The sequence below is a fragment of the Trachypithecus francoisi genome, unplaced genomic scaffold (assembly GCF_009764315.1).
Source record: "Trachypithecus francoisi isolate TF-2019V2 unplaced genomic scaffold, Tfra_2.0 Lachesis_group8, whole genome shotgun sequence".
Taxonomy (NCBI): Eukaryota; Metazoa; Chordata; class Mammalia; order Primates; family Cercopithecidae; genus Trachypithecus; species Trachypithecus francoisi.
Window position 1 is genome coordinate 11,558,000 of NW_022681473.1, and position 24,177 is coordinate 11,582,176.

General features: G+C 45.2%; 1 protein-coding gene across 1 annotated transcript in view; it reads right to left on the reverse strand.

The window, feature by feature from the left end:
• Nucleotides 1-317: 317 nt before the first annotated feature.
• Nucleotides 318-24,177, reverse strand: part of ASRGL1 (asparaginase and isoaspartyl peptidase 1) — a 41,249-nt gene continuing 17,389 nt past the window's right edge. The window contains exons 3-7 of the mRNA XM_033207906.1: nucleotides 20,667-20,809; nucleotides 19,987-20,144; nucleotides 4,996-5,114; nucleotides 2,060-2,170; nucleotides 318-1,614 (exon numbers count right to left, since the gene is read on the reverse strand). Coding sequence (XP_033063797.1) covers nucleotides 1,409-1,614; nucleotides 2,060-2,170; nucleotides 4,996-5,114; nucleotides 19,987-20,144; nucleotides 20,667-20,809 — 737 coding nt within the window. The 3' untranslated portion in view covers nucleotides 318-1,408. The remainder of the gene's footprint in view (nucleotides 1,615-2,059; nucleotides 2,171-4,995; nucleotides 5,115-19,986; nucleotides 20,145-20,666; nucleotides 20,810-24,177) is intronic.

The following is a 24,177-nucleotide window of genomic DNA, read 5'->3' on the forward strand; positions in this document are numbered from 1 at the left end:
ATACTTGTTTCTAAAGGGGGAGTTATTGCATGTGGAGGTTTTTACTGTGCACCTCTGCCTGGGATGGATGCTGGCAAACTGCAGGAAGACTGAGCCATAAACCCTATCATGGTTTGACTTCTTCCTTGACCCACTCAGAAAAAGTTCAGTTCTTCTGGAAAACTCACGAGTCGAGTACTCCACAAGGCGGCACATATCACCCCCCCACACCATCCTCGTCTCCAAGTCTCTGTGGTACACCTGTCGGAACTGAGACCAAGGGGAGAGCTCATGTACATTCTGGTCTTTGTCAACAGTGACTCCCAACCACACCCCTATTCTTTCAAAATAGATTTTATTAGCGGCACATGGAATGTCAAGTTAAGCAAATTCTTTCCAGCGAGAAGGTGAGCCCTGACAGACTAAAACATTGAGCACGGACGATACAGCAGAAGTAACATTTCCAGTGTAATGAGAGATAAAGGGGAATATTGTCCACCAAAGAAATGACTTTCTTCACCATGCTGACCACACTGCACAGCGCCCGATCCAGCTGGTGGGGATGGGGAGGTGGGAAGAATCTCAAAGCACAGGACAGGGTGAGGACTCAGGAAGTCATGGGGTCAGCTCTACAGCAGTCAGCTCCTCTCTGTTGTTGGAGAGGCCGTGAGCCCCACTACTCACTATACGAGGACCAGAGTGTCTTTGGCAGGTGGAGGCTGGCTTGCGGGAGAACACCAGGTGAGGGGGCTTCTCTGTGAACCCAAGAAACTTCAAGAAATCCCACAGCATCTCCATTACGACCTCCCATCTCCAGATTAGGGAGCTATGGGTTCCCACAGGGTCCTTTGGAAGTATCTAGAAATGTCCAGGTAAGTCAGAGAAGAGCTGAACCTTCTTAGAAAAATCCCTTTACTCTCTCGTACATGAAGAACATTTCCCTTAAAGGATTCTGGTTCTTTCCCCTGATGCGCTTGTGCAACATTCTGAGGGTCACCTGGACTTGGCCCACCAGTGCTTCTGCTGCTGCTGTCTCACTTTCAAACGCCCCCATCCCTTCCCACCTTTCAGTCCACAGTGTCTGCATGCTGTGGGTCTCCCACATCTGTGGTGTCAGGATCATGATGCTGCTTTTTCCTTTTTTTTGATACAGGGTCTCGCTCTGTTGCCCAGGCTGGAGTGCGGTGGAGTAATCATGGCTCACCTCAGCTTTGACCTCCCAGGCTCAAGCAATCTTCCTAAAATGGGCATTTCTCTCATCGGTTCGGAACCGCCCCTCAACCAAACATTCAGATGCTTATTAAGGCAACAAAACAAGTGACAGACGGGACAATGTTTCCAATTCTAGATCTAATTGATTAGGCTACGTCTCATGAGGAGACTGTACGTGACCTCTCAGCTAGCATCTGGAATACAGTCTTCCAGGGGCTTAGGGCAGGTCTGTGATAGCGGTATCGTCAGGATCAATTCCGAAGTGCAGCTTGCCGTCCTTGGCGGCTGCCCAGGGCATGGAGGTGGAGGTCCACTTTGCCACCCAGTCTCCTGTTTTGCTAACCACGATGAGGCCACCTAAACCTTTAACCCTTGACTTCATATAACCCAACGATAGGTCCGCAGCCTCTTCTACCGTCTTTCCTGAAAACAAGGAAGGGTTGAGAAACAATACACGTTACTGAAAGGAATCTCACGGGAAAATCACTTGCCATTTGAAATGCCCAAGTGAGCTGGCAAGGATTTTTGGTAAATGAACACCTGAACGCCTAAAAGGAGGGTCCTCACCTCCTTGCCCTGAGACACAGCCCTAGCATTAGCTCAAGTGGAGGCATCTTCCCTCCCACACCCAGGCTCAGTGTCTCTCTACTGCCCCCTTCTCCTGAGATGGGGAAGGTAACAGTACTCAATGCTCTCCCATTCCAGACCTAAGGGAAGGCGGAAAGTCAAAACAAGGTGTTAAGGACCTGAAAGCAACATTGTAGCCAACAGGAAAGGGTTTCCTACACTTCTCCATACGCTTACTTATCAAATACCTTCTATGCACTTATCTTCACAAATTACGTTACTTGTCCTGTGGTCTGTGTACCTTGTTCTATGTGGAACAGGGTGAGTCTGGCCAGGTTCACCTTCAGGATGCTTTCCCCATGCCCTGTGGTTGAGATGGCTCCGATGTCATTGTCAGCATAACCTCCAGCTCCTGCTCAAAAAGGGTGATTGTTCTGAGCAGTAACAGTCAAGAAATTCAAATCCATATTAGAAGTCGGACACTACATAAAAGTTAAATCGCGAAGGGTGCTCAAGTACAGACAAAGGTCACGTTAGTAGCCATGATCCGCGGATGCAAAGGTGGACTAGAAAGCATGGTGTAGATGCCCCAGAATTTAGGAGGATACAGGAAGCCTCAGGGGCAGGCCTGACCTTTCACAGAGCAGCTATAGCAGGACAGTGTCCTTGGCCCCAAGGCATAGCCATTCCTTTTGCTCAATGAAGCCACCCTCTCCCTGTCTCCTCCTCATGCCCCACCTACTAAGAAGGAAGAAACAGCATGGCTGCATTATATGGCTCTCTAGCAAGGCCATGATGTTCCAGAGATTTGGGGAAAACGTGTACCCACAACCTAACATCCATGCACACTGTCCGATGGGTGGCAGTTGTATTTGTTGAGGGTGGGCATAACTGGACCTGAGGGAACTATTCTGGACTATCCCCTTAAGTGGCGGTCTGGAGTGAAAGCTACTTTGATAAGATTTCTTCCTTACTTTGGTCTTGGATTAAAAAACCTTACAGCCTTCTCTAAGTCATTCTTGTATCTGTTCACACACAGCTACCAGCCTGCGAGTCCTTTAGCCTTGGAAGGGTTTGCCTTTACCCTCCCGCAGTGATGCAGAAGCATAGATGACTGACATGTGCCTTCTTTACCCTCCCACAGTGATACAGAAGCACAGATGACTGACATGTGCCTTGTTTACCCTCCCACAGTGATACAGAAGCACAGATGACTGACATGTGCCTTGCTTACTTTACCCTCCCGCAGTTGATACAGAAGCATAGATGATTGACATGTGCCTTGTTTACCCTCCCGCAGTGATGCAGAAGCATAGATGATTGACATGTGCCTTGTTTACCCTCCCGCAGTGATGCAGAAGCATAGATGATTGACATGTGCCTTGCTTACTGATGCTGGACATGGGGCAAGGACTCAGGAGTTGAGATGTTGGACTGGACTGTCACAAGGCCCCACAGATTCTCTTTTTTTTTTTTTTGGTTGAGACGGAGTCTCACTCTGTCGCCCAGGCTGGAGTGCAGTGGCCGGATCTCAGCTCACTGCAAGCTCCGCCTCCCGGGTTTACGCCATTCTCCTGCCTCAGCCTCCCGAGTAGCTGGGACTACAGGCGCCTGCCACCTCGCCCGGCTAGTTTTTTGTATTTTTAGTAGAGATGGGGTTTCACCGTGTTAGCCAGGATGGTCTCGATCTCCTGACCTCGTGATCCGCCCGTCTCGGCCTCCCAAAGTGCTGGGATTACAGGCTTGAGCCACCGCGCCCGGCCGGCCCCACAGATTCTCAAAGGCAGAGAATCCCTGGCTCTGGCTCTGGAGGGAGCTGACACTGGGCAGCAAATGAACTGCTGCAGTGGGAGGAGGCGCCTTTACTTTTTCTTATAAGCTTCTGCTGGGGAATTAACTGACCAGGTCCCATGGTGTCAATGTGCCCTAATATTTGGAAGCAGCCAAGTCTTTGCTTACTTTTCAGTTACTCTAGGACCACAGAAGGCCAGGTGTTTCCAAGGGTGATCCTGGCACAGGCATTGGGTAAGTGAAGGTGTCCTCCCTGCCACATGCACTTCTCAGGACAAGTGCATTGCCTGAGGTGACCACTGATGTGCCTAGCCCCATCCTTCCTGACTGTCCAGGCGGGGGCCTGGCCAGTGGCAGTGCTCCTTGGAGAGGCTCCTCAGAAGGCCAGGCAGAGTATACCTGGTGCTGGACAAAGACTTCTGAGAATTTAGCTTATGCCATTTCTTGTCAAGATTTACCACTGTAACTCAATTTAAAGTTAATTTCTAGGATCTAACCTGGAGTGGCCCCGTGGCCCGGTCTGAACCCAGCTGAAGCAAGCTGCACTACTGACCAGGCATAGTTTGGTGGGATTTTTGCCAAGGAGAAAGAAAGGCAGACTACTTCACATCTCTTGGGTGATACACCAAGGAGTAGAGGAGTTACCAAGCCCCTACTCTTTAAGGAAACTTCCGGTGTCTCTGAGTTCACCACGGAAAAAGGGTGTCAAGAATTGTCAAGAGTGTAGATTATTACTAAAGACTAGAGCAACACATTAAAAAGGGAAGATAAGGCTAATTTTCCTCTAAAAGAATAAGCTGCTCTTTAGGGCAGATGGAACAACTTAGCTGCTTCTCAGAACTTCAGTCACCTGCAGGGGTTCATGAGGATTCCTGCATGAAAAGTGTGCAAGTCTGCACGGAGTGGAACATACAGCCCCCTGGCCCTGCCTCTCACCCGCTCCCGGGAATGAGATGACGCGCTTCCCCGTTAATGTAAACGGCATCTCAATCTCTCACGTGTCTGTAGAAGTATGTCACTTTCAGGCTGCTCAAATCTAGTAACTGCAGTCTCAGATTTCTCAGATTGCTATTTAAAGCCCATGTCTTGGGAGTAAGTCTTACTCAAGTAAGTCTGCAGATCCTGAAACTGTGACTCAAGAGAAGACAGAATCACTACAGGGTAGACTGCGGGCAACGTTAGCATCCTGTCTCCACTTCTCTCCCCAAGTTGTTCCAAAAAGGCATGCAATCGAGGAAAAACCGTGGCACCAGACACAAACACCCTCTCAAGGCAGCACCCCGAATAAGTCCTGCCAACCCCATTGTCACTCCCAGACATCCTAGAGCCGCACCAAGAGCAGAAAGGCAGTGCATCAAGAAAGGGAGAGGGGCAGGGAAGAGAGAATGAGGAGAGCCTGAGGGTGGCAGAAAAGGAGAAGGGGCAGGAGCCATCCCTCGGTCCTACCTACACACGGTGTGTCCCCAACTCGGCCGACCATTTTATTAACGATACCCCCCGTGGAGGTTGCGTAGGCCACATTCCCTTTGGAGTCCAAGGCAACAGCACCCACGGTTCCCAAGTTTCTGCCGAAAATAAACAGGAAACAAGCGACAGGTTGAAAATGAGAATGAACCCCATAACCAACAATGTAGCTTAAAACCACTTAAAGTCTCATGTTAGACGTTAATGGCAGATGGGGCACCCATTCCAACATTCTAGAGAGAACCTGCTTGCTTCTCATTCTACGGGTAAGTTACAGGAGGATTGCTGGGCACTCCTCTACCACTCAGCTTTAAGAGTACATCCAATCCCAACACCACCGTTTTCTAGCTGTGACCTTAAGTTTTAATTTGTGTCTCACTGTCCCCATCATAAAATGGGGATAAAAGTAAGAGTGCATCTCAAACTTTAGTATGTATAAGAATCCCTTGGATCCTTGGGCCCACAGAGATTCTGAAGCTGCCACCAAGAGGAGAAAGGAAAGGAAAAAGTGAGTTGGTAGATACCGGGTGGACCCAAAATCCTGCAGGTTTTTTTTTTTGTGTGAGATGAAGTCTCACTCTGTCATCCAGGCTGTAGTGCAGTGGCACAATCTTGGCTCACTGCAACCTCCGCCTCCCGGGTTCAAGTGATTCTCCTGCCTCAGCCTCCCAAGTAGCTGCGACTACAGGCATGCACCACCACACCTGGCTAATTTTTATATTTTTAGTAGAGATGGGGTTTTCACCATGTTGGCCAGGTTGGTCTTGAACCTCTGACCTCAGGTGATCTGTCTGCCTTGGATTTCCAAAGTGCTGGGATTACAGGCGTGAGCCACCTCGTCCGGCTGATCCTGCGTTTCTGAGAAACTCCAGGATGTCGCTGATGCTGCCTGCCTATGCACCCTGTGCACGCGGTTGTTGTAAAGATCAAATCAGTCAATTTTCCCCTAACATTTTATTATGAATTCTCGAATGCAGTCATGTGCCACCTATGATGTTTTGATCAACAGGCTGCATGTCCCATGAGATTATAATACTCTATTTTTACTGTACCTTTTCTATGTTTAGATACACAAATACCATTGTGAGACAACTGCCTACAGTATTCAGGACAGTCACACGCTGCACAGGTTTGTAGCCTGGGAGCAACAGGCTGGACCACACAGCCCAGATGTGTGTTAGTCTCCACCATCTGGGTTTGTGTGAGTGCACCCTATGGTGCTTGCACAGCCATGAAATTGCCCAGCTATGCACTTCTCAGGATGCATTTCTCGTCCTGTCATGCGACGCGTGACTGTAACAAAGTCGAAGAAATTGTACACGAACACCCCGTACCCACCAGCAAGATTCTATAATGAACTGTATTTGAGGCACTGTTTTAAGTGCTGGGACACAGTGGTAAGCTAAACAAAGTCCCTTCTCCCGTGGAGTCTGCGTTTGGGGTAGAGGGTGGTAGTAACAGGGCAGTAATATGTCAGGTGACAAAAACAAAACAACAAAACAAAAAACCCAAACAAAAAACAAAGCAGCACCAGGGAAGAGCGATGGTGGGGAGGTGCTGTTTTATACAGGGTGTCTCTGCAGGACACAGGTGCAATCATGCCATGCCAGCTACTGGGGACGAGTGTTCCTGAGGCACAAACATACCTGTCATGTGCATGGAATTTGAAGGAGGCAAGCATGGTTGGAGAGAATAAAATGAGGGAGAGCGTGGTAGGAGAATGATCAGAGGGACAGCCAAGGCCAGATCACAACATCTCTGACAAGTGGGGTGACCACACACACTAGTTACCAAGGCCAGTTCAAATTTATGCCTGCTGTCATGGCTGTATTATTAACAGTGCCACTTTTACTCTCAAAATCAAATTCCAGTTTAAACATTAAAGAATATAATCATCCTACCTCTAGGCCATTGCAGAGGCTTTTATTCTGAGCTAAATGGGAGGACACTGGGCAGTTTGAGTTAAGAAGTGACACAATCTGAGTTCTTAAAAATAATCATTGTTGGCCAGGCGCGGGGGCTGACGCCTGTAATCGCAGCACTTTGGGAGGCCGAGGTAGGCAGATCATCTGAGGTCAGGAGTTTGAGAGCAGCCTGGCCAACATGGTGAAACTCCATCTCTACTAAAAATACAAAAAAAAAAAAAATTAGCTGAGTCTGGTGGCGCGTGACTATAATCCCAGCTATTCGGGAGGCTAAGGCAGGAGAATCGCTTGAACTCAGGAGGCGGAGGTTGCAGTGAGCTGAGATTGTGCCATAGAATTCTAGCCTGGGTGACAGAGTGAGACTCCATCTCAGAGAAAAAAAAGAAAAAAAAAATCATTCTTTCCCCTCCACCCGCCCTCCAGTAGAATGGCTAAAATGAAGAGGCACAGCAAACCTGGGAAGGATGTGCAGGAACCGGAACTCTCATTCAATACTGCTGTTAGTGTTGATTGTACCAACATCTTTGGAAAACCATTTCACAATGTCTACTTGAACTGATCATATGCACATCCCATGACTCAGCAAATTATACACCTGTGTATCTGTCCATCAGAAATGTGGACAGGTGTTCAAAAAAGCATACACAAGGTGTTCACAGCAGCAGATGTAATACAGTAGTCCCCTCTTATTTCCAGGGGATACATTCCAAGACCCTCAGCGGATACCTGAAAGCTCAGCTAGCACTGACCTCTATAAACACTATGTTTTCCCCTATACTGTATGTACACACCTATGATAGTTTAATTGATAAATTAGGCACAGGAAGAGATTAATAATAATAAATACAATTACAACGATACTGTAGTAAAAGGTATGTGAATGTGGTCTTTCTCAAAACATCACACTACGGTTGAGTGTGGGTAACTGAAAGCACGGAAAGTGAAACTGCAGATAAGGGGGAGATATTGTAATCCTAAACTGGTTACAGTCTCAAACTCCTGACCTCAAGTAATCCACCTGCCCCCCCAAAATTAAAATATTTTATTATTTTATTTATTTTTGAGACAGAGTCTCGCTCTGTTGCCCAGGCTGGAGTGCAGTGACACAACCTCGGCTCACTGCAACCTCCGCCTCCCGGGTTCAAGCGATTCTCCTGCCTCAGCCTCCCGAGTAGGTGGGATTACAGGCGTATGCCACATGCCCGGCTAATTTTTGTATTTTTAGTAGAGACGGGGTTTCACTATGTTGGCCAGGCTGGTCTCGAACTCCTGACCTTGTGATCAAGGCCTCCCAAAGTGCTGGAATTACAGGCATAAGCCACTGCACTTGGCCTATTTTATTTCATTTCTGAGACAGAGTTTTGCTCTTTTTGCCCAGGTTGGAGTGCGATGGCATGATCTCGGCTCATTGCAATCTCCAACTCCTGGGCGCAATTGATTCTCCTGCCTCAGCCTCCTGAGTAGCTGGGATTACAGGTGGCCGCCACCACGCCTGAGTAATTTTGTATTTTTAGTAGAGACGGGCGTTTCACTATGTGGGTCAGGCTGGTCTCAAACTCCTGACCTCAAGTAATCCACCCACCTCAGCCTCCCAAACTGCTGGGATTACAGGAGTGAGCCACCATGCCTGGCCCTAAAATCTTTTATATGGCAAAAATACCATAGCAAAAGCAAAATAAAAACAGCCGATTTGGGATTTATTTTATTTTATTTACAGCAGAGCATAACCTTAAAGCGGGTAAGAAAGAGTCAGGTACAGTGGCTTGTGCCTGTAGTTCCTGCTACTCAAGAGGATGAGGTAGGAGGACCACTTGAGCCCAGGAGTTCAAGGCCAGCCTGAGTGACATAGAGAAGTCCCATCTATCTATGAAGAATGTTAAAAGAAAAATAAAATGAGACTGACAAGAAAGGGAAAAAAGAATTCAAAGGAAAAAATGAGTGTAGGACAAAAATAGGCAAATTCGTAAAAAGGAAAAACCCATAAACAAATGTAAAATGCTCAAACTCATTAACTGTCAGGGAAAAGCAAATTAAAGTAACAGTGTTACCCTTTACCTGTTAGATAAGGAAGGAGGGTTCTCCCAGTCCCTGCTGGTGGCAGGCCCACCTCTAACATTTGCAAGGGACCACAGCAAGCATACAAATACAACTGGAGGCCCACACACCATATATTTAATATTTAGAAGTTACAAGTATGTTCTATCCTGTTACTGTGGTAAATGTATCTTGAAAAATCGGTATTTTTCTTGTATATATGTTTACATACAAGATATAAGGTGAACTTTTTTTTTTTTTTTGAGACAGTCTTGCTCTCTGGCCCAGGTTGGAGTGCAGTGGTGTGATCTCGGCTCACTGCAACTTCCCTCTCCCAGGTTCAAGTGATTCTCCTGCCTTCAGGCTCCTGAGTAGCTGGGATTACAGGCATGCACCACCATGCCCGGCTAATTTTTTGTATTTCAGTCGAGACGGGGTTTTACCATGTTGGCCCCAGGGTGGTCTCGAACTCCTGAGCTCAGGCAAACTGCCTGTCTTGGCCTCCCCAAGTTCTAGAATTACAGGCATAAGCCACTGCACCCAGCCATGAACGTTTTGATATACATAGTGAAATTATGATTACAGTCAACCAAACCAATACACCTATCATCTCACAGTTACATTTTTTTGTGGTAAGAGCATGATCTCAGCTCACAGCAACCTCCACCTTCTGGGTTTAAGGAATTCTCTGCTTCAGCCTCCCGAATAGCTGAGATTACAGGTGCGTGCCACCACACCCAGCTAATTTTTTCTGTATTTTTAGTAGAGATGAAGTTTCACCATCTTGGCCAGGCTGGTCTTGAACTCCTGACCACATGATCCACCCACCTTGGCCTCCCAAAGTGCTGGGATTACAGGCGTGAGTCACTGCGCCTGGCCTTTTTTTTTTTCTTTTTGAGACAGTCCTGCACTGTTGCCCAGGCTGGAGTGCAGGGGCATGATCTTGGCTCACTGCAGCCTCTGCCTCCTGGGTTCAAGCGATTCCCCTGCCTCAACCTCCCAAGTAGCTGAGATTACAGGCGCCCATCACCATGCCCAGCTAATTTTTGTATATTTAATAGAGATGAGGTTTCACCATGTTGGCCAAGCTGGTTTCAAACTCCTGATCTCAGGTGATCTGCCCACCTTGGCCCCCCAAAGTGCTGGGATTACAGGCATCAGCCACTGCGCCCGGCCTCTAAATTCCACTCTTAGCAAATTTCCAGTACACATTATTAGCTATAGTCCTAATATTATACATCTCCAGACATCTGTTACGCATGCTAAGTAACAGTAATTTTATACCCTCTGGCTTACACCTTCCCATTTCTCCCACTTCTGGTAACTCTATGTATTCAATGTTTCTTTCTTTTTTTATTGAGCTGGAGTTTCGCTTGTCGCCCATGCTGGAGTACAATGGTGTGGTCTCGGCTCACTGCAAACTCTGCCTCCTAGGTTCAAGCGATTCTACTGCCTCAGCCTCCCAAATAGCTGAGATTACAGGTGCCTGCTACCATACCCAGCTAATTTTTATATTTTTAGTAGATATGGGGCTTCACCATGCTGGCCAGGCTGGTCTCGAACTCTTGACCTCAGGTGATCTGCCTGCCTTGGACTCCCAACGTGCTGAGATTACAGGAGTGAGCCACCACCACTCCCCGCCTCAATTTTTTTTTAGATTCCATATTTAAGCGAGATCATGTAGTATATTTCCGTGTCTGGCTTATTTCACTTAGTATCATGTTGTAAATGGCAGGATCTCCTCCTTTTCTTACTGTGGAATTATATTCCACTGTATATATACATTATACTTTATCCATTCTTCATTGATGGACAGACAATGTAGTTGTTTCAATATCCTGGCTATTTTGAATAACGCTGCAATGAACATGGAAGTGCAGATAACTTTACTAGATGGTGATGATGTCATTTCCTCTGGGTATATGCCCGGAAGTGGGACTGCTGGGTTATAAGGTAGTTCTATTTTTAATTTCTTTAGGAACCTCCATACTATTTTATCTGGAAAAATATTGAAAAGCTGTGGTTTTCACATGACCGAAAGTTGACAAACTACCAATGATGACTTGACTTGGTTATTATTGTGCATACTAGGGTCATTTGTTAATTGGCTGGTGATGGCAGATGAATGGCAAACACACACGCACACACGCACACACACGCACACACGCACAGACACACACACGCAGACACGCACACACGCGCACACGCAGACACGCACACACGCGCGCACACACGCACACACACGCACACAGACACACACACGCACACGCACGCGCACACACGCACACACACAGACACATTTAATAAATTATGCATTTATTCCATAAAAATATTTTTTCTTGGCTTCATTCCATGGAGTACTGATGATTTTTTTTTTTTTTTTTTTGAAATGGAGTCTTGCCCTGTCACCCAGGCTGGAGTACAGCAGTGTGATTTCGGCTCACTGCAACCTCCGCCTCCTGGGTTCTAGCAATTCTCCTGTCTCAGCCTCCCGAGAAGCTGGGACTACAGGCGCATGCTGCCAGGCCTGGCTAATTTTTTGTATTTTTTAGTAGAGATGGGGTTTCACCGTGTTGCTCAGGCTGGTTGCGAACTCCCGAGCTCAGGCAATCCACCTGCCTCGGCCTCCCAAAGTGCTGGGATTACAGGCGTGAGCCAGCAAGCCCGGCCTGATGATGTTCTTATACTTAACATGAATTCTACTGACAAAATGGCAAAAAAAAGATAACCTTTCTTGAGTCAACATAGTTTTTTTTTTTTTGAGACGGAGTCTTGCTCTGCCACCCAGGCTGGAGTGCAGTGGCCCGATCTCAGCTCACTGCAAGCTCCGCCTCCCGGGTTTACACCATTCTCCTGCCTCAGCCTCCCGAGTAGCTGGGACTACAGGCGCCCGCCTCGTCGCCCGGCTAGTTTTTTGTATTTTTAAGTAGAGACGGGGTTTCACCATATTAGCCAGGATGGTCTCGATCTCCTGACCTTGTGATCCGCCCGTCTCGGCCTCCCAAAGTGCTGGGATTACAGGCTTGAGCCACCGCGCCCGGCCGAGTCAACATAGTTTTTAGCAAGTTTTGAATTAATTTTAATTTGGAGAAGCTTCCTTCTGCTGAAGCAGCAGCAACTGGAATTACCAACAAAATTCTCAAAGCAGTACTTAGATTTAGAAATGAATCCTGATTTTCGGCCGGGCGCGGTGGCTCAAGCCTGTAATCCCAGCACTTTGGGAGGCCGAGACGGGCGGATCACGAGGTCAGGAGATCGAGACCATCCTGGCTAACACGGTGAAACCCCGTCTCTACTAAAAAATACAAAAACACTAGCTGGGCGAGGTGGCGGGCGCCTGTAGTCCCAGCTACTCCGGAGGCTGAGGGAGGAGAATGGCGTAAACCGGGAGGCGGAGCTTGCAGTGAGCTGAGATCCGGCCACTGCACTCCAGCCCGGGCAAGAGCGAGACTCCGTCTCAAAAAAAAAAAAAAAAAAAAAAAAAGAAATGAATCCTGATTTTCACATTATCACACTCAAATACTGTATGGATTTATATATAAATTGTGATTGCAGAGAGTATTAAAATTTTTAACTTGATCATATAAATCACAATCACTTACAGTTGTTTTTATAATCTTTTAAACAGTATCTAGGTCTATGCAGATAAATTCTTTTAAGTTTTGATGCTGGTATATTCATATTGAAGAAAATCAAAAACAGGAGAATGTTATTCAATTTTGTTCAACTCTCTCTTCAGATACTATGCTCTGGTTTATAATGAATTGAAAAAAAGTCTCTATAGAAACTGGTTTAGGGATTATCTATGAATTTTCTTCAAGCTCGATAAATACTTTTGTTCCCTTGTTTCAATTTCCTTGGATTTTGTTGTACATCTCACATGCAGTTTTGGTTTTCTTTCTATAAACTTAAAAAAAATTTAAATCCTAGGCGGGCGCGGTGGCTCAAGCCTGTAATCCCAGCACTTTGGGAGGCCGAGGCGGGCGGATCACGAGGTCAGGAGATCGAGACCATCCTGGCTAACACGGTGAAACCCCGTCTCTACTAAAAATACAAAAAACTAGCCGGGCGAGGTGGCGGGCGCCTGTAGTCCCAGCTACTCGGAGGCTGAGGCAGGAGAATGGCGGGAACCCAAGAGGCGGAGCTTGCAGTGAGCCGAGATGGTGCCACTGCACTCCAGCCTGGGCGACACAGCGAGACTCCGTCTCAAAAAAAGAAAAAAAAAAAAAAATTAAATCCTTTAAAGGGGAAGTAGCCATATATATATATGTATGTGTGTGTGTATGTCAGATAACAAAGGAGGTACTCCCAGAAAAAAATATACATATATATATATGTTATGGTTTTGTTAAATTAGTAGAAATCAGATTTATACTAAATACTACAAGTTCAAAATTAATTTTGCTTTTTGCTAAAGTCCATGATTTGCTCTTTGAAGACTTTTTATGGTTTTGCTGAATTCTTCTTATCTAAATTCAATTTAATTACTTCAACAGCATTTCGTTGGTATTCTCATGGTGCGCCTGAGACTTGTTATAGGGTGAAATGTAAGTTTAATCAAGATATTCCATCTTTGGGCACATCTAGAAAACCCTGCATGTATTCCCGCTATTGTTCCAAAGCATCACCACGAGTGGCACAGTGGAGGTCATGCATCCTAGAATCAAATTTCAAACGATGGGCTGTATGTGTCACATAGTTTGCTTCTGGATTCTTAGCCAAGCTTCTTGCTTGTACATCTCTCATTTACCAACCACATTTGCTCCATTATCACAGGCTTGCCTTCAACAATCCTTGAAATTAATGTCTAAAATGGAACGTTTTCTTTCAATTATTCACGTAATTCAAAAATCACAATTTAAGGAGGTGATATAAGGCCAATGAAACATGGAATGATTTAGACTTTTCTTCAAGCAGTAATGGTACACTCATGGTACTATGAGTACCACGGTACACTCTAGTTGAACTGAGTAACTATTTTATTAAAAAATTTTGGGCTGGGCATGGTGGCTCACGCCTGTAATCCCAACACTTTAGGGGGCCGAGGCGGGTGGATCACGAAGTCAGGAGTTCAAGACCAGCCTGGCCAATATGGTGAAACCCCGTCTCTACTAAAAATACAAAAATTAGCTGGGCGTGGTGGCATGTGCCTGTAATCCCAGCTACTTGGGAGGCTGAGGCAGAAGAATCTCTTGATTCTTGCGGAGGTTGCAGTGAGCTGGGATCGCGTCACTGCCCTCCAGCCTGGGTGACAGAGCAAGATTCTCTCTCAAAAAAAAATTTGGCCAGGTTTGGTGGCTCACCAAAGCGCTTTGGAAGGCCAAGCAGGAAGGAGGATCCCTTGAGCTCAGGAGCTTAAGACGAGTGTGGGCAACATGGCACCACCCCGTCTCTACTAAAAATAAAATTAGCCAGGCATGGTGCATGCCTGCAGTCCCACCTACTTGGGAGGCTGAGATGGGAGGATCACTTGAGCCTGGGAGACTGAGGCTGCAGTGAGCTATGACTGTAAGACTGCACTCGAGCCTGGGTGACAAAATAAGACCTTGTCTCAAAAAAACAAACAAAAAAACCCCACAAAACCAAAACATTTATTGACAAAAAAATTTTTATATATGACTTCCCGTCTCACTTTATTCTCTATTAAACTCATAATCTGTTGGAATTCTCCACCCTAGGTAATGATAATTACTTTCATTATTTTTGTCTTAATTACATGTTTGGCATTTTAGCAAATTTTGAAATCTCTTTTACTAAACCTAGAAAATTTCCATTGTTTTTCGCACACACTGTACTAATGGTGTCATGAAAAGAATGATTAGGCTTGGCTAAATATTAGACACATTGTATTATTCTTTCGAGAACATTACATCAGTATTTTACATTGTTTTCTGTTTCCGGTAAAATCAATTGTCTGTTTATTTGGCCTCTTTCCCTCAATTCCTGTAACTGGATGTGTGTTTTTTTGTGTGTGATTCTTTGAGATTAGCAATTAAATCTTCCTTTAGTAAAGAAGATGAAGTTGCAAGGATTTCATCTGACTTGTTCAAACTGGGATTTGGTGAGAATAATTTTCTTACTAATTTTCATTGTTTTGATTAGTAAGTAAATCTTCATTTAACAAAACCTTTGTAAGGTCTTGTTAGTGAATTTTATGTGGGTCACCCTGGAAGAAGACCGCTTACTTTTATTGCTTCCAGTGTTGGAAAATGCAAGCACCCTGCTTCTTTGCAGATTTTTACTTCCTTTTTCATTTTTCTTTTGTGAGCTCCACTTTAGCATTCTTATTCTACCAAAATCTTGACTTACACTCATTTTCAATAATCTAAGGGATTAAAAGTAAAATGCAGGCCGGGCGCGGTGGCTCAAGCCTGTAATCCCAGCACTTTGGGAGGCCGAGACGGGCGGATCACGAGGTCAGGAGATCGAGACCATCCTGGCTTAACATAGTGAAACCCCGTCTCTACTAAAAAATACAAAAAACTAGCCGGGCGAAGTGGCGGGCGCCTGTAGTCCCAGCTACTCGGGAGGCTGAGGCAGGAGAATGGCGTAAACCCAGGAGGCAGAGCTTGCAGTGAGCTGAGATCCGGCCACTGCACTCCAGCCTGGGCAACAGAGCAAGACTCTGTCTCAAAAAAAAAAAAAAAAAGTAAAATGTAAGTATATCCAAAGTATAAAAAATGAGAATGTATTTTCATCAAAAACTAAAGAGCTAATCTAAAAAAAAAAAAAAAAAGTTGGCCAGGCATGGTGGCTCATGCCTGTAATCCTAGCACTTTGGGAAGCCAAGGTGGGCAGATCATGAGGTCAGGAGATCGAGACCATCCTAGTTAACACGGTGAAACCCCGTCTCTACTAAAAATACAAAAAATTAGCCAGGCGAGGTGGTGGGAGGTTGAGACCAGCCTGGCTAACATGGTGAAACCCTGTGTCTACTAAAAATACAAAAATTACCCAGGTGTGGTGGCGCACACTTGTAATCCCAGCTACTCAGGAGGCTGAGACAGGAGAATTGCTAGAACCTGGGAGGCAGAGGTTGCAGTGAGCCGAGATTGTGCCACTGCACTCCAGCCTGGGCAGCAGAGTGTGACTCTGTCTCAAAAAAAAAAAAAAAAAAGAAAAAGAAAAAACCAGTAAGTTGCAGATATAATTTCCAAAAAGTTATAAAAGTAATTATAAAATATACAAAATTTCTATTAACATTAAAACATGAATTATAATTAGTAAATACAATACATAAAAGCTAAAAATTTTAACACTATATTTTTAAAATTAACTACATCTTTTAAATATTTTTATCAAAATAAAACCATTCATAATTCTAATAGTTAATGTCCATGTAGTTGCTAACATGGAGAATTAGCAACTACAGGTGCTTTTTGTTTTTCTCTGTTATCAGTTTTTCTCACACAGGTTCTGTCTAGACCTGTGCTGTGCACTTACAGAAGCTACATCTACATGTGGCTACTGAGTGGCTGCTAGTTAAACGTGGCTGTTGTCAGTGAGACGTACTGTAAAACACATCAAATTTTGAAGATTTAGTATAAAAAAAGAGCAAGACATTTTGTAATTTCTTATATTCATTACATGTTGAAATGATATTTTGGACACATTTGGTTAAATAAAATATATTATTAATTTCACTTTTTTTCTTTGTGAGACAAAGTTTCGCTCTTGTTGCCCAGGCTGAAGTGCAATGGCGCGATCTCGGTCGGCTCACTGCAACCTCTGCCTCCTAGGTTCAAGCGATTCTCCTGCCTCAGTCTTCTGAGTAGCTGGGATTACAGATGCCCGCCACCACACTCAGCTAATTTTTGTATTTTAAGTAGAGACAGGGTTCACCCTGTTGGTCAGGCTGGTCTTGAACTCCTGACCTCAGATGTGATCCACCCTCCTCGGCCTCCCAAAGTGCTGGGATTACAGGCGTGAGCCACTGTGGATGTGGCCACTAGAAAATGTTAAATTACATTTGTGGCTCTCACAGTATTTCTATTGGACAGTGCTGTTCTAGACCTACCCATACACAAACTGAAGAGTAACAGTCCCCATGTGCAACTTCTGCAGACACTATACGAACTCATGAAAATCTTCAGAGTCCAGAGTGCTAACCATTACACCACAGAACCCTCCCTGTGAAAATCTTCAGAACCACACATTCCAACACGTAGAGAGGCAAGAAAATGGATACCTGGCACTACAGGGAAATAATACTTTGTGATGCAAGAATCTATTTCACCAGTCAATTAATTTGTCTTTTTCTCTTACCTAAGTCCTTCTGCTGTTTAATCTTTCCCACACTCCAAAGCAATGTCCATTTCTGAGGTCAACAGTGGCACTACCCACAAACTTTGAACTCAGGTGCCTTTTGCTTCCAAGACACAGAGCAAGGGATGTGGAGATTTCCTCGGTGGCTGAATGGTGTTAGTCACAAGAGCAATGATTAGGGTTATGGGTCAAGCTGTGCCAATGTTGAGTGACAAAGGGGTCCTATGTGTTCTGGAATAAGTCAATTGTTTTGTGTGTTTATGATATGGAGGTCCTTAAAGTGCGGGGCCCACGGCAGGAGCCCCTCTTGCTTACGTGGAAAAGCAGCAGGGGCTGCTGGAGAGTGTTACTGAATTTCTGGAAAGCAACGTGGTGACATCTTTCAAAATGAATGTAAATCATGAATAAGGCAACCCCACTCCTATGACTCTAGCCCACAGACACAAAAGCACACTCAGTCAGGTCGTCAACAGCTGCCAACGTAAGGTCGATCTTTTTTTTTTTTTTTTTTCTGAGACGGAGTCTTCTTGCCTTGTCGCCCCGGCTGGAGTGCAATGGCAGGATCTCGGCTCACTGCAACCTCCGCCTCCCGGGTTCAAGCGATTCTCCTGCCTCAGCCTCCCGAGTAGCTGGGATTACAGGCATGTGCCATCATGCCTGGCTACTTTTTTGTATCTTTAGTAGAGAGGGGGTTTCATCGTGTTGCCTAGGCTGGTCTTGAAGTCCTGAGCTCAGGCAATCTGCCCGCCTCGGCCTCCCAAAGTGCTGGGATTACAGGTGTGAGCCACCGCACCCGGCCAAGGCCAATCTTTTAAAACAGAGTCTGAACCTGAGGAACACATCAGAATTACCTCGGAACGCTTTTTATAACATACCTGTCTGGCCTCTCCACCTCAGATCTATTTAAACCTGATTCTTCTGGCGGGCTGGCCTAAACATGTATATTTTGAAAAAGCTCCTAGGTGATTCAAGGTATACCTCTGGTTAAATATTATTACTCTAAAAAGTATGCAGAGTCAATAGATAAAATTCCATTACAAACTCCCAGGCCATATTCACATTTTACTTTCAAATTTTGCTTTAAATAAGTGGTCTTTTATTTGGGATTTCGAAATCTGTAACAGCAAACTGTAATTCAGAACGTGACTAATTTGAATTTCTAAGAGTTGTGCTGATTTCTCTAAACTATGAAAGAGTACTTAAGTTTATAAGGTACACTAGATCACAGATAACCTGTTTAGTCTATTTAAGATAAACTGATCAAGAAGAATCCAGATAACTGATACATCAATACATGAAATTCTTCTACTAAATCATGTCAGAGGCTGGGGGTGGTGGCTCACGCCTGTAATCCCAGTACTTTAGGAGGCCAAGGCAGGCGGATCACCTGAGGTCAGGAGTTTGAGACCAGCCTGGCCAACATGGTGAAATCCCGTCTCTACCAAAAATACCAAAAAAGAAAAAAAAAGAAAAAAAAAGAAAAAAAAAATTAGCCGGGTGCAGTGGTGTGCGCCTGTAGTCCCAGCTACTCAGGAGGCTGAGGTAGGAGAATCACTTGAGCCTGGGAGGCAGAGGTTGCAGTGAGCCGAGATCAGGTCACTGTACTCCAGTCTGGGCAACAGAGGGGAGATTCAGTCTCAAACAAACAAAAAAACATAACATAACAAAAGAATTGTAGATAACCAGGTATTTGCCAAACTTTCATATTTTAATAACTCCCAAATAATGTGAGCCACAGGTAAGACTGACTGTTGTGGGAAGTCAGGGACCCTGAATGGAGGGACCGGCTGAAGCCATGGCAGAATAACATCAATTGTGAAGATTTCATGGACATTTATCACTTCCTCAATCAGTACTCTTACAATTTCCTATGCCTGTCTTTACTTTAATCTCTTAATCCCATTGTCTTCCTAAACTGAGGATGTATGTTGCCTCAGGACCCTGTGATGACTGCGTTAACTGCACAAATTGTTCATGAAGCATGTGTGTTTGAACAATATGAAATCTGGGCACCTTAAGAACAGGATAACAGTGATTTTCAGGGGACAAGGGAGATAATCTTGAAGTCTGGCTTCCTGTACGCCGGGCAGGACAGAGCCATATTTCTCTTATTACTGAAAATGGGTAAGATAAATATCGCTGAATTCTTTCCCCAGTAAGGACTATTAATAATTAACAACCCTGGGAAAAGAATGCATTCCCGGGGCGGGGGCCTCTGAAATGGCCACTCTGGGGGTGTCTGCCTTATGCAGTTGCAGATAAGAGATGAAGCATGCCCTGGCCTCCTGCAGCGCCCCCGGGCTTGCTAGGACTAGGAAATTCCAGCCTGGTGAATTCCAGTCAGATCGCTTCTCTGCTCTTGAACCCTGTTAAGATGTTTATTGATGACAACGTGTACACAGCAGGACACGGAAGTTCATTAGTAATTCTAGTTTTGCCCTGACCTTGTGATCTCGCCCTGACCTTCTGCCTTGTGATCTTTTGTTGCCCTTGAAGCATGTGATCTCTGTGACCCACACCCTATTTTTACACTCCCTCCCCTTTGAAAATTGCTAATAAAAACTTGCTGGTTTTATGGCTCAGGGGGCATCACGGAACCTGCTGACATGTGATGTCTCTCCCAGACACCCAGCTTTAAAATTTCTCTCTTTTGTACTCTTTCCCTTTATTTCTCAGACCGGCCGACACTTAGGGAAACAGAAAAGAAACTACGTTGAATTACTGGGGGTGGGTTCCCCTAATAACTTACTTTTGACAATCTGTTTTCTGAGCATCTTTTTCGTGCTTCTCTTTTTCCAGGCGCTTTTTGTTTTTCTCTGTTACCAGTTTTTCTCCAGGAATCTCTGGAACCCCCACAGCTGCTGCAAACTGTGCTGCACCTTGGTCGGTGAGAAAGCAATGAGGTGTCTGAGGCCAGAAAGAAAAGAGAAAATCATTGTTTTTTTGAAAATTTTAAATCTTTTTAACTGTTCCAACTGTGTTGAAATAATTACCTCTCTCTGGGTGCAAAGGATCAAAAATACAAATTCCAGTGGTTTGCTTTTCTGTATGCTGAAAAAAGCCTGACTGAGTTTTTGCATTAAAAAAGAAAAGACCCCAATTGATGGAACATTACTAGAGATGCGATTTACATATTACGTTCAATTTAGATAATTAAATCCATCTTTAACACATGCTATTAAATAGCTGGTCTGGTCAGTTTGTATGTGGTATGAAGACAATACAGGAAGATAAAGTAATCACTCACTGGTCAAGTGATTCTTAGTCAACAATCTTGGCTCATGTGAGAAACTCAAATACACTGCTTCTCTTTTGTATATATATTTTAGGAGAATAGTGATCTCAAGTATTTCCACACAGTTGGAGCCCTTATTATTGAAGTATAGTGATAACAATTCATTAGGAAAAGGCTGCTTTAGTCACATATACCTTTTCCATGACAAGCCGAGCGAGTTTAATGGGATTTGCTATACACCGGACTGCGGACACTGCTCCTACTGACAGGTCTTTTCCATCCATGATACTAGCATCCATTTCAACCTCACCATTTGTGTTCAAGACAGACCCACAACCTAAAACCAAAAAGAAGTTGAAAAGCAGGAATTAAGAATTTAGAAATGGCTCCAGATTTTCCTCTACTTTGCCCCCTTTAATCCATCCTCTATTCCATTGCCAGAGAAACTTTTTTTTTTTTAAGAGAGAAACCTTGGCTGGGCACCGTGGTTCATGCCTGTAATCTCAGCACTCTGGGAGGCCGAGGTGGGCAGATCATGAGGTCAGGAGATCGAGACCATCCTGGCTAACATGTGAAACCCCGTCTCTACTGAAAATCCAAAAAATTAGCTGGGCATGGTGGCCCGCACCTGTAGTCACAGCTATTCGGGAGGCTGAGGCAGGAGAATGGCTTGAACTTGGGAGGTGGTGGCTGCAGTGAGCCGAGATCACGACACTGCACTCCAGCCTGGGCGACAGAGCAAGACTTTGTCTCAAAAAAAAAAAGAGAGAAATCTTGACTTGGAGGCTGGATGTGGTGACTCATGCCTGTAATCCCAGCACTTTGGGAGAAGGAGGCAGGCGGATTACTTGAGGTCAGGAGTTTGAAACCAGCTTGGCCAACATGGTGAAACGCTGTCTCTACTAAAAGTATAAAAACTAGCCAGGCATGGTGGTGTGTGCCTGTAATCCTAGCTACTTGGGAGGCTGAGGCAGGAGAATGACTTGAACCCGGGAGGCGGAGGTTGCCATGAGCCAAGGGTGACGAGTGAGACTCCGTTTCAAAAAAAAAAGAGAAATCTGACTTGGCACTCCATGACCTACAAAATAAAAAGTACAAAGCCCTTCCTAACTGGCCTTTGAACTAACTGCTTTTCCAGCTTCATTTTCTCTCTTTGGCTATATTTTACTGAAATATTAGCTTTCCCTGAATACAGTAGTCCCCTTCTCTATAGCCTTGCTTCTGGGGTTTTAGCTATCCTGGGTCAACCGTGGCCCCAAATTATTAAATGGAAAATTCCAGAAATAAACACTTCTCGCACCATCCTACTCTGTCCTTCAGAGGGATGCGATTCCTCCCCTTGTCCAGCATATCCACACTCTATAGGTTACCTGCCTGTTAGTCACTTAGCAGTTGTCTTGAATATTAAGCAGATCAACTGCAGTAGCACCTGTCAGTGCTTGTGTTCAAGAAACCCTTATTTTACTTAATAATGATCTCAAAGCACAAGAGTAGTGATGCTGGTATACTGTTATAATTGTTCTATTTTATTATCAGTTGTTATTAATCTCTTACTGTGGCCAATTAATGCATATATGAAAAAAAAAAAAAAAACCAAACCAGTTGATAAAAGGTTGAGTATCATTGGTGGTTTCAGGAACCCACTGGGGGTTTGAACACATCCCCCATAGATAAGGGAGGGCTACTGTATACCAGGAACCTGCGTGTCTCTGTGCCTTTGCACATGCTGTTGTTTTTACCACTAGCACCCTTTCTTCATATTTCTCTGCCCAGATAATGCCTACAAATCCAGCCATGCTTCTCAATCTCTTTGTGCTTGTTTCCTCAGGAGTAAGAACATCAACTCGTTTAATCCTTACAACCATCAATGAGGTAGCTATTGCATATTCAACACTTAGAATAATGTCTAGCATGTGTAGGTAAACAGTAAGTGTTTGCTGCCCTGATGACATGCCAATGTAACAGGTGAGGAAACCAAAAAGGCAACTTTCCCAATATCAGATGTCTTCTGGGTAAAGAGCAAGGAATCAAGTCCAGGTATGTGGCTTAGACATCTACTTTCTTCTGCCAAAGAAGCTCACATCTTTTCCACCTGGCAATAACAAGGCAGCATCCCCTTACACTGATCCGCACAGGTGAGAGAAGACCTGATAAAAGATTTAAATAAATAAGATCCAAAGTCTTAAAACATAATATTTAAAATGTCTAGAATCCAAGAGAAGATCACTCATCATACGAAGAACCAAGAACAGCTCAACCTAAGGAAAAACAATTAACAGATGACAACACCAAGATGACACAGATGTTAGAATTACCTGACAGGAATTTTAAAGCAGCCATTGGCCAGGCATGGTGGCTCATACCTGTGCTTTGTAATCCCAGCACTTTGGGAGGCTGAGGCAAAAGCATCTCTGGAGGCCAGGAATTCAAGACCAACCTGGCCAACATAGCAAGATCCCATCTTAAAAAAAAAAAAAATTAGCTGGGCATCGTAGCACACAGTCAAAGCCCTAGCTACTTGGGAGGCTGAGGCAAGAGAATCACTTGACCCAGGGGTTCGAGGTTGCAGTAAGCTGTGATTATACCACCATACTCCAACCTGGGTGACAGACTGAGACTCTGTCCCTTAAAAAAAAAAAAAAAAAAAGCAGCATCATAAAAATGCTTCAATGAACTTGAAATAACTAAAAAAATTATTAAGTTTCAGCAAAGAAATATAAGATGTAAAGAAAAACCAAATGGAAGTTAGAGCTGAAAAAATGTAATACTGGACTTAGAAATCACTCAGTCTGAACAGCAGAACAGGGCCTGGAAAACACAAAATGAACAAAGCCCAGCAGCCGAGTGGGACCATAACAAAAGAACTAACATTCAAGTCATTAGACTGCCAGAGGGGAGGAGAAAATGGGTGGGAATGAGAAGTATTCAAAAAAATTGTTTGGACGAACGGAGGCAAGATGGCGCACTTCCGGGTTCTTCATCCCCCAACTTTTCCCGCGCGCGCGAAAATGCAGCCGACGCCCGGGAAGGTGCAGACCAACTGGGCATGCGCCAGGTGACGTCAATCTGAAGAGACCAAGATTTACCTGGTCGCGCCTGCGGAACGCCCCCGGACACGCCCGTGCCCCGCCTATCGCCCTCCCACTCCCAGAAAAGCCGCTCCGGACGAGTGCCACGCGCGGACTTCCCAGCTTCCCCACTGCGGTCGGGACTGTCGGAACTCCGTCCGAGGGCAGCACGGAGAACTCTGTGGGCCTCATTTGCCGGAGGCCAACAGACCTCTCCTTACCCACCTTCTTCCCCTGAAGCTAGGTGACCAAAATAAACTTGCAGTTTTGCTCCTACCCTTGCCTAGTCGCTGGTTCCTTTGCGCCCGATCTGGTGGTCTTAGAAAAAACAAAACACCCAGCACTGTGGGAGGCCGAGACGGGCGAATCACGAGGTCAGGAGATCGAGACCATCCTGGCTAACACGGTGAAACCCCGTCTCTACTAAAAAATACAAAAAACTAGCCGGGCGAGGTGGCGGGCGCCTATAGTCCCAGCTACTCGGGAGGCTGAGGCAGGAGAATGGCGGGAACCCGGGAGGCGGAGCTTGCAGTGAGCTGAGATCCGGCCACTGCACTCCAGCCCGGCGACAGAGCAAGACTCCGTCTCAAAAAAAAAAAAAAAAGGCCGGGCGCGGTGGCTCAAGCCTGTAATCCCA